Here is a 10,457-nt window from a genome sequence, read left to right on the forward strand (position 1 = left end):
AACCCCCAGCTGAAGACAACTCTGAAAGTTCATCCAAGCTTCAAAACTACCTATAGGGTCAGCTAAGGTCTCTGCTGAGACTGCATCTTAGCTCAGCTTCTCCCTCTGCCCAATCCTGCTTCCTCCCTTCCCTTCTATAATTGTTGATCCCAGTAGGACACCCTGATAAACCTCTTACCCACAACTCTTTGTCTCAGAGTCTACTTCTTGGAGAACCCAACTTGCAGCATCCAAAACATTTGAGAATGCCTCTTCCCCATACACTGGCCAACAGTGGGATACATATGACTTTAATTCTTTCCTATTTGATAGGACAAAAGTAGTATCTCTTTGTTGTTTTAAATTGGAGGAAGGTAAACTCTTATGCTTTATCATCATTACACATTGAAGTACACATTGAAGTAACATCTTAGGAGGGCAACTTTAAAAATATATAAAAGTTTAAAATTATATATACCCTTTTAACGAAGTGATTTTTAAAAATTTTTTATATTTTGAGATAGTTGTAAGGAATAATAATTTGTAATATTGTAAATATTAGTTGTAAGAAATAATACACAGAAATCCCATGAAATCTTTATTCATTTTCCCTAATGATAACATTTTATAAAACTATGGTACCATATCACAACTGAGATATTGACAATGACACAATCCATTCAACTTATTCAGATTTCCCATTTCACTTGTACTCACGTGTGTGTGTGTGTTTGCATGTCTGTGTGTGTGTGTATTTAGTCCTATAAAATTTTATCACATTTGGGTTCATATATCCACCACCACAGTCAAGACACTGAGCAGTTCCATCACCACAAGGATTATTCTCTTTGCCTTTTTTACGAATAAAAATAATATTTAATTTTTTAGGTTTGATGATATTTGTAGTATTTGCCAGCTTTTTTTTCCCTTTGCCTTTTTATAACCACCTTCACCTCCCTCCCACCCTCTACCACCGTACCCCCATCCTATTCCTAACCCATGCTAATCCCTAATCTGTCTGTAAAGGGAATGATACCGTATTTTAACCTTTTAGGATTGGCTCTTTTCATGCAACATAATTCCCTAGTTTCATCCAAGATGTAGTGTGTACCAACAGTCTATTCTTTTGTACTGCTGAGGTGTGTTCTGTGGTTTGGAATGCAAAGCAAACCATAGTTTGCTTAACCATTCACCTGTTGAAGGACATCTAGGCTGTTTTTTATCTAGCAATTCAAGATGTGGAAATGTAATCCTCAAAGGCAAAGTGTGCACAATAGAAAAGAAATGGAAGAAACCCAAAGTTCATCAGCGAAGACCTGATTAAGCAAACTGCATTAGTTCACGTAATGTACATGTGCCTTCATAGAGAGAGTCCATATATAACTGAGTTATAGAAGAGCAAAACTAGTATTTCCTTATGTGTTTTTAAGTGTTACTAACAGCAAGGAAAGTGGAGAGAACAGTGTTTTCATGTTTCCATTAATACCGTTCTGTAAATTCTATATTCCTAATATTTATCCTTGTCATATTGCATTGGCCAGGTTCTCACTAGAGTGTAATTATAAGTAGCTAAAGCAGGCATCCATGTGTTGCTTCTTACTTAATGACAATGTTTCTAAAGGTTCACCATTAAGTATAACATTAAAGAGTATAGATGCTCCTTACCTCTATTGCTAGAGTTTTTTGATCATGAAAAAAACAGTTGCATTTAGCAAATGTCTTCCCAGTATCCAATGAATGATTTTCTCCTTTAATCAGTAAATACAGTAAGTTACATTGATAGTTACATTGATCCCCAAACTTGAATTTCTCAGATAAATCTTACTTGATCAAGATGTACCTTTTTAATACACCACTAGACTCAATTACCTAGTTTTTTTTTTTTTAGCGTTTTTGCCTCTACATTCATAAGTGATATTAGCCTGTAATTATATTTTCTTGTCTTGATATCAGGAAAAATCTAGCCTTATAAAATAAGATTGGTGGGTCCCATATTTTTTCTACGTTCTGAAATGTAAGATGGCAGTGAGCTCTTCCCTGACCCTCAGTAGAACTTGCCTATATAACTACAAAGGACTTGTGTCCGGGGTGACAGGGCAGGAGAGCAGGTTGGTAGGTGGGCCTCTAACTACTATTTCTATTTTTGTGGGTGTTTCTGTTGGTTTTCTCAGGCCAATTTTTGAGAATTTATATTTTTCTCTGAGATTTTTAGTCCATTCATCTAGGTTTTCAAGTGGATTGATATAAAGTTATATAGTTGAATCATATCATCCACACATTTAGTATATGTGAATTCAACTATACGTGCTCCATTCAAAGTTTTAAAATTTTTTTAAAGAAAAGAAAAAAGAAAAGAGGGAGGCTGACAGTTTAAATTATGTGGACAATTCCTCCAGTTATTCCGATTACAGAGGCTATGCCTCACCTGAGCAAGATGTGAATCTGCTGTTCATGCAGCCAGTCTGTTTCTACATTTGAGCACCTCCCCAATCCCAGCGTGATTCTACAGTTTAAAGGTATTTTTCATATAAGTTGGCCACTAATGGAAGAAGTAGCAATGGGATTCAAAACTGAAGAAAAACATTAGATTTTTACAAAAGCTTATCTGTCTCCAACATGAGCACAACTTACAAAAGAATGGCAACGGCAATTTTCGTTATATGCAGTTTTTGCCTCACCTTCTGACTTCGGCAAAGCTGCTATACAAAGTAGTCTCCTAATTTGAAAAATCTCCTCTGTATCCATCCTATATCTCCTTCATCTTTCCCAACACCATGTGTGTCCTCTTTCTTTGCCTTGATCATTACAGAAAGTTGGTGTGTTTTCATCAGCCTTTTAAAAAATTTGCTTTGGCGTTTATGGATCATCTCAACTTGTTGTTTTTTTTTTTTTTTTCCTGTTTCCTTTGTTTCTGCTTTTATTTTTATTAATTTGATCCATCTGTTTTATTTGGGTTTATTTTAGTTTTGTTTTCTTGCCCACTGCTGCTGGAGTGTAGTTTGAGATTTCAAAGGGAAATTTAGCAGTACTTTAAAACAAAAACAAAAGCAGTACATACAAGGGCTTCCCTGGTGGCACAGTGGTTGAGAGTCTGCCTGCCGATGCAGGGGACACAGGTTCGTGCCCCGGTCCGGGAAGATCCCACATGCTGTGGAGCGGCTGGGCCCGTGAGCCATGGCTGCTGAGCCTGCGTGTCCGGAGCCTGTGCTCAGCAACGGCAGAGGCCACAACAGTGAGAGGCCTGCGTACCGCAAAAAACAAACAAACAAAACAAAAAAACAGTACATACTTTCTGACCCAGCAGTTTCACATCTTGGAATCCATCCTAGAGAAGGATTCACACATTTGTCTAAAGAGGAAATATAAAAATTTTCTTTTCATGCTATTGTTTAAAACAAAAAATGAATAAAAACCTAAAAGTACATCAATATGAATATAACTTACTAAACTATGCTATACTAAAACTATGGAATAGTATATAGCAGATAAAAAGAGAAATAGAGCTTTGCAAATACTGCTTTATTTTTTTTTCTCTAAATAGCTATCCAGTTGTCTTTAAACCTTTCTCCACCACTTGGATATTCTATCCTTGTAATATATACTAAAATCTCATCTGTTCTTGGATCTATATTTCTATACTTTATTCAATGCCATGAAGCTGTTAGTCTCTCTGTCTATATTCTGCTGTTATGAATTTTGTTGCTTTATAATGTACTTTTTAAATAAATTTATTTATTTTTATTTTTGACTATGTTGGGTATTTGCTGCTGCACGTGGGCTTTCTCCAGTTGCAGCGAGCAGGGGCTACTCTTCCTTGTGGTGCGTGGGCTTCTCATTGCAGTAGCTTCTCTTGTTGTGAAGCATGGGCTCTAAGAGAGTGGGCTTCAGTAGTTGTGGCACACAGGCTGAGTTGCTCTGTGGCATGTGGGATCTTCCCGGACCAGGGCTCGAACCCATGTTCCCTGAATTGGCAAGCGGATTCTTAACCACTGTGCCACCAGGGAAGTCCCTATAATGTATTTTAATACACAATGGAACAGGTTATTTTTCATTACACTTCTTTTAGAGAATGTTCCTGGTAATTGCTTCATCTTCCAAGAAAAAACACTATTGAAATTTTGATTGAAGGTGCATTGAATTTCTAGATTTCTTTAGTGAAAACTGACATGTTTACAATTTTGAGTCTTCCTATCCAAGTGCAAGGTTTGACACTCCATTCATTCAAATCTTCTTTTATGGCCCTCAATAGAGGTTTATAATTTTATTTATTCATATGGATCCTTCAAATTGCTTGTTAAGTTTATCTGTAGATATTTTATGAGTATCATCTCACAAGTATATGGAATCCAGTGTATCCAAAACTAAACTTTTAATCTACCTCCTGAAATCTATTCCTTCACCAGGTCCTCTCCAGCGCAATTTGGGCATGTGTATTCATTCACCTGGTGCAATTGTCAGGCATCTGAGTCTGACCTGAGTCCCCCCTCAACCTCACATCCAACTCACAACCAAGTCTAACTATTCTATTTCTAAAATATATCTCAAACCCACTCACTCCTCTTTACACTATCACTCTCCTTGTCCAAGCCAAGCCACCATCTTAACTTGTTTCAATAGCTTCACAACTGCTCTCTTTATGTCCTCTCCTTTCTTCTTCTAATCCCTTCTTTACATGGTAGCATTTTTTGAAGGTAAACTGATCATATCACTCTCATGCTTAAAAATCTCCAATGGCTTTGCATTGCACTTACATGCAATTCAACGTCTTTAGCAAGGGCAACAAGGCCCTAAATGATCTGGCCCCTAACTAGCTCTTCAGCCAGATATCCCACCACTATGCTTCTGATTCAGTGGACTAATTCCAGTTCTTCAAACTATTGACTGTGGTTGATTACATTCTTGCTTCTAATTCTTCACTTCATCCATGTAATAGAATTATATATCTTTGTCTCATTGATATTGGACTTGCCATGTGATTCACTTTGGCCAATGGAATGTAAGTAAATGATACAAACAGAGGCTTTAAATGTGCCGACATGGTTTGGCTTGTCCTCCTGTCACTTGCAGGAGAAAAGTACACTATGATTAGCTGCTGGTTCCAGATTGAGAGACAAGTGCAGCAGACCTGAGCCCACCCCTTACACTAAAATTGTTTTGCCCTAAGCAACCAGAACACTCTTGAGCAGAACAATTTGTTGTTTTAATCCACTAAGATTTGGGGATTGTTTGTTACACAGCATTCATCACAGCAATAACTCACTAATGCACTAAGTTCCTTCCTATCTCAGAGTCTTTGCTTAATGTATGTACTTCTCTAGACTAGAAAAGTCTCATGATGGTTATATCTGTGTCTATTCTATGTACCTCTGTATAGACAGGGCCTAACATAATACTTGTTATGTGGTAGTAACTAAATAAATATTCATGAAATAAATTATTAGTGGTATTGTAAATACTATTTTTGATTCCATTAAACTTTGTAACATTGTTATAGGTATATAATTGGCTTTATCTGTCCTGCTATCAATAATCTGACTGAACTCTTTTATTGTTTCTAATCACTTTCCAGTTGATTCTTTTGGGTGGTCTATGACTAAAATCATGTCATGTAGTTGTAGTCTGTTAAATTGTGGTCCCAATAAACCACACCTCCCAGCATTCACACCCTTGTGTAGTCCATTGCCATTGATTCCGGGCAGTGCCTGTGACCTGCTTTTTTTAATCAATAGACTACGGCGGAAGTGACACTGTGTCTAAGCTTTAAGGAAGCCTAGAAGATTCTACTTTTGTGCTTTTGGGAGCCCACACCTACCTTGTAAGAAGTCTGGTTCTCCCACTGGAGAGATCACATCAAAAGGCCACATAGAGAGAGAGAGAGAAGGGGAGGAGCTACCCCAGTTGGCAGAATCATGAGCAAATGAAATGGTTGTGGTCTTAGGCCACTGAGTCTTGGAGTAGTATGTTACACATTAATAAATCATTGAAACATCTGTAAATAACAACTCTGTGTCCTCAGTTAAAATTGCTGTGCTACTTTACAAGCCTATCTAAATGTATTAGCTAGGTTTTGATCCCATTTTGTGATTCATCAAAAAAACCATAATAAATCATAGCACTTGCTTAGGAAAGTAAAATTGAAGAAAAAAGGCATCAAAACTACTCATACTGGTTATTTCAAGAGTGTGGAATTATGGAGGGAGAGGCTTTCAATTTTCATTATATTTTTCTGTAATGTTTAAATTTTATATCACAATATGCATTACTTGCCTCATTTTATTCCTCACTTTAGTGGAAATTCTTTAACATTTCACTATTAAGTGAACACTGGCTTTTTTTTTACAATAGGTGTAAATGTGTGTCAATTTTACATATTTTGTCATGTTAAGCACATGTCCCCTTATTGTTATGTAACCAAATGTTTAAAAATCAGCTTGGATTTTGAAATATACTGAATATCCATTTTTGCATTTATCTAAATTAAATAATTTTTCTCCTTTTATCTGTCAATATGGTCATTTATATAACCTAATATTAAATCATCCATGCATTACTGATTTTCCTGGTGAAAGAAAAATCTTCCTAATACAGTAGGGGATCTGCCACAGGAGAATTTCATGAGGAAGGATTGGGGCTTGAGAGAGAAGCAAGTAAGTGTCCCCAAGTCTCTTCAAATTGGCCCAATAGACAAGGAGTCCACATGTCCAGAATGTAAGCACTTTCTGAACTCCTTAAAGAAAAACTCACCCCACACCAAATGCCCTTTAATCACAATCCACATTCACTGCCCAAGCCACAGTGATTTTCAGCTGTGCTAAAGGAACCACACTAATCAATCTAGACAACCAAATAGTTCAAGCAAACACCATGAAAGAGAGGTATGAGGCTGAATAAGCAGAGGAACTAACCCCAAATGAAGTAGAGTTAATACAAGAATCAGAAGAGAACTCTAAAATAAGTATAGTTAATACACTAAGAGACAGTTGAGTACATATCACATTCTTAAATCAAAATTAGACTGCCGATTTTGTGAAGAGGCGAAGGCTGAGCTGTTGCGGCAGCGTTGCGGACCTCGAGCAGCAGTCGGCTTCTCGGCGTAGAACTCGGGAGTAGGAGATTCAGAATCGAATCTCTTCTCCCTTCCCCCCCCTGTTTTTCAGCTTTGTGAAGCACCTTACCATCAAAGACAATGGCCAGCAATGTTACCAACAAGACGGATCCTCGCTCCATGAACTCCCGTGTATTCATTGGGAATCTCAATACTCTTGTGGTCAAGAAATCTGATGTGGAGGCAGTCTTCTCGAAATATGGCAAAATCGTGGGTTGCTCTGTTCATAAGGGTTTTGCCTTCGTTCAATATGTTAATGAGAGAAATGCCCGGGCTGCTGTGGCAGGAGAAGATGGCAGAATGATTGCTGGCCAGGTTTTAGATATTAATCTGGCTGCAGAGCCAAAAGTGAACCAAGGAAAAGCAGGTGTGAAACGATCTGCAGCGGAGATGTACGGGTCAGTACCAGAACACCCTTCTCCGTCCCCTCTACTCAGCTCCTCTTTTGACTTGGACTATGACTTTCAACGGGATTATTATGACAGGATGTACAGTTACCCAGCACGTGTTCCTCCTCCTCCTCCTATTGCTCGGGCTGTAGTGCCCTCAAAACGCCAGCGTGTATCAGGAAACACCTCACGAAGGGGCAAAAGTGGCTTCAATTCTAAGAGTGGACAGCGGGGATCTTCTAAGTCTGGAAAGTTGAAAGGAGATGACCTTCAGGCCATTAAGAAGGAGTTGACTCAGATAAAACAAAAAGTGGATTCTCTACTGGAAAACCTGGAAAAAATCGAAAAGGAACAGAGCAGCAAACAAGGAGTAGAGATGAAGAATGATAAGTCAGAAGAGGAGCAGAGCAGCAGCTCCCTGAAGAAAGATGAGACTAATGTGAAGATGGAGTCTGAGGGGGTGGCAGATGACTCTGCTGAGGAGGGGGACCTACTGGATGATGATGATAATGAAGATCGGGGGGATGACCAGCTGGAGTTGATCAAGGATGATGAAAAAGAGGCTGAGGAAGGAGAGGATGACAGAGACAGCGCCAATGGCGAGGATGACTCTTAAGCACATAGTGGGGTTTAGAAATCTTGTCCCATTATTTCTTTACCTAGGCGCTTGTCTAAGATCAAAATTTTCACCAGATCCTCTCCCCTAGTATCTTCAGTACATGCTCACTGTTGTCCCCATCCTTGTCCTTCCCATGTTCATTAATTCACATTGCCCTGCGCCTAGTCCCATATTCACTTCCTTTGATGCTCCTAGTAGTTATGTTAAGTCTTACCCTGTAATTTTTGCTTTTAATTTTGATACCTCTTTATGACTTAACAATAAAAAGTATGTATGATTTTTATCAACTGTCTCCAAAATAATCTCTTGTTATGCAGGGAGTACAGTTCTTTCCATTCATACATAAGTTCAGTAGTTGCTTCCCTAACTACAAAGGCAGTCTCATTAGTTGTGTAGCACCTGAGAACAGCTTTGAATTAGAGGTGTGCGTGTTATACCCCATGTAAGAGTGCTGTGTGGGGCTGTTCAACACAAATGTAACAATGTATTTTTGTGAATGAGAGTTGGCATGTCAAATGGATCCTCTAGAAAAATAATTAGTGTAATAGTCTTAAGATTTGTTTTCTAAAGTTGATACTGTGGGTTATTTTTGTGAATAGCCTGATGTTTGGGACCTTTTTTTCTCAAAATAAACAAGTCCTTATTAAACCAGGAATTTGGAGAAAAAATAAACACCCTGGTTTTTTATTTTTGTATTTTATAATTGTTTACTTCAAATTCTTTGTTTCACAGCGGCCTCCACAAAACCCCTAGAATATACTAGATATATTTTTCTTTGAGTCATAATTATTATGCATACCAACATACACTACTCAAATTGTGTTTCATTGGGGTGGGTGTTGAATTAAGGAGACAAGTAACTTTGATGTAAAGTGGAGATTCTTTTGCAAAAATGGCTTTTAGATCCTAATGAAAAAGTTCGGGAACTGCATTAAGCCTTTTCTTCAATGTTTTGTGGTCCAGTTGGCACCTTTTTTAGAGTTTTTTTTTGTCATGTGCTTAACTGTTTCAACCTTAAATAGAAAGAGGCTCAAACATGTCAAGATTTTAGGAAAAGTGAAACAACTGAAGAATAAAACCTGCATTTTCTTCCAAAAAAAAAAAAAAAATTAGACTGCCAACAATAAAAACAAGCAGAATTCATGAAATTTAAATCATGGATGCTAAATTAAAAATCCAGAATAAAAGCTGAGTAGCAGGACAAACACATGAAGACCAATTTGGGGACCTGGAAAATTAAAGTAGTTTTTTCTCTAGAACACAGTGCTAAAGTAAAAATAAGAATTTTTCTACCCAACACTCTCTCCATCCTTCCTACATAGCTCTGGAAAATTTAGAGTCATCTTGTTGAGCACGCCCTAAGAGCAGGAAGACAGAAGCTGTCACTTTACTTTCAAAAATCTTTAAATACAATCTTTAAATTTGAATTTTAATAAAATAAATAATAAAATTAAAATAAGATTAAAAATTAAAAATAAAATCTTTCAATGGAATTTGAAATATTACATGGGATACATTTTCTAAAAGAGACTTTTCCATGGCTTGAGGTGAGCTGAGTGACTAATAGTGACCAGGAAAATCCTGGAGCTTCCCTGGGATCTCTCTCATGGCTCCAGAATGGGTTTGAACAGACAGTGGAAAACAAAAATAAAACTGTTGAATCATTATCCCTACAGTCCTGCTGGTTCCACCTAACGACTCCATTTGGTTTTCAAACTATAGAGTACATCAGAAACTCCAAGAGAGCGTGTTAAAAATAGATCCGGGGGCTTCCCTGGTGGCACAGTGGTTGGGAGTCCCCCTGCCAATGCAGGGGACACGGGTTCGAGCCCTGGTCTGGGAAGATCCCACATGCCACGGAGCAACTGAGCCCGTGTGCCACAACTACTGAGCCTGTGCTCTAGAGCCTGCAAGCCACAACTATGGAGCACACGTGCTGCAACTACTGAAGCCCACGCGTCGAGAGCCCGTGCTCCACAACAAGAGAAGCCACTGCAATGAGAAGCCCACGCACCGCAACGAAGAGTAGCCCCCACTCACTGCAACTAAAGAAAGCCCGCACACAGCAACAAAGACCCAACACAGCCATTAATTAATTAATTAATTAATTAAAGAAAGAAAGAAAGAAATAGAAAAATAAAGATCCAGAGGCCCCAAGCCTCAGAGAGTCATAGTCAGAAAGTCTGTAGGGGGTCCAGCAATCAGTATTTTAAACAAGCCCCACCAAATAATTTTGATCAAGTTAACCTGCTCACCACACCTTAAATAATACTCTTCAAACTCACAGCCCAATCTACAACTGCTTTCCTCTGTGCCTCAATGCAAGCTTTTCATTTCCCTTAAAAATCCCTACCTCCATTTCAAC

At 38.2% G+C, this 10,457-nt stretch overlaps 1 protein-coding gene across 1 annotated transcript; it reads left to right on the top strand.

Moving 5' to 3' along the window:
* The first annotated feature begins 7,018 nt into the window (after positions 1 to 7,018).
* LOC309972511 (heterogeneous nuclear ribonucleoproteins C1/C2-like) lies at positions 7,019 to 8,463 on the top strand. The gene is made up of 2 exons (XM_082856237.1): positions 7,019 to 7,482; positions 7,522 to 8,463. The coding sequence occupies exons 1-2, from the start codon at positions 7,166 to 7,168 to the stop codon at positions 8,087 to 8,089; spliced, it is 885 nt and encodes a 294-aa protein (XP_082712363.1). The 5' UTR covers positions 7,019 to 7,165; the 3' UTR covers positions 8,090 to 8,463.
* The last annotated feature ends 1,994 nt before the right edge of the window (positions 8,464 to 10,457 follow it).

Source organism: Leucopleurus acutus (assembly GCF_964270905.1).
Source record: "Leucopleurus acutus genome assembly, chromosome: 16".
Classification (NCBI taxonomy): Eukaryota; Metazoa; Chordata; class Mammalia; order Artiodactyla; family Delphinidae; genus Leucopleurus; species Leucopleurus acutus.

Coding starts and splice junctions, on each gene's coding strand:
- LOC309972511 (XM_082856237.1), top strand. CDS start 7,166: ATGGCCAGCAATGTTACCAACAAGACGGATCCTCGCTCCATGAACTCC. Junction 7,483..7,521: donor TCTGCAGCGGAGATGTACGG/GTCAGTACCAGA, acceptor CCCTCTACTCAG/CTCCTCTTTTGACTTGGACT.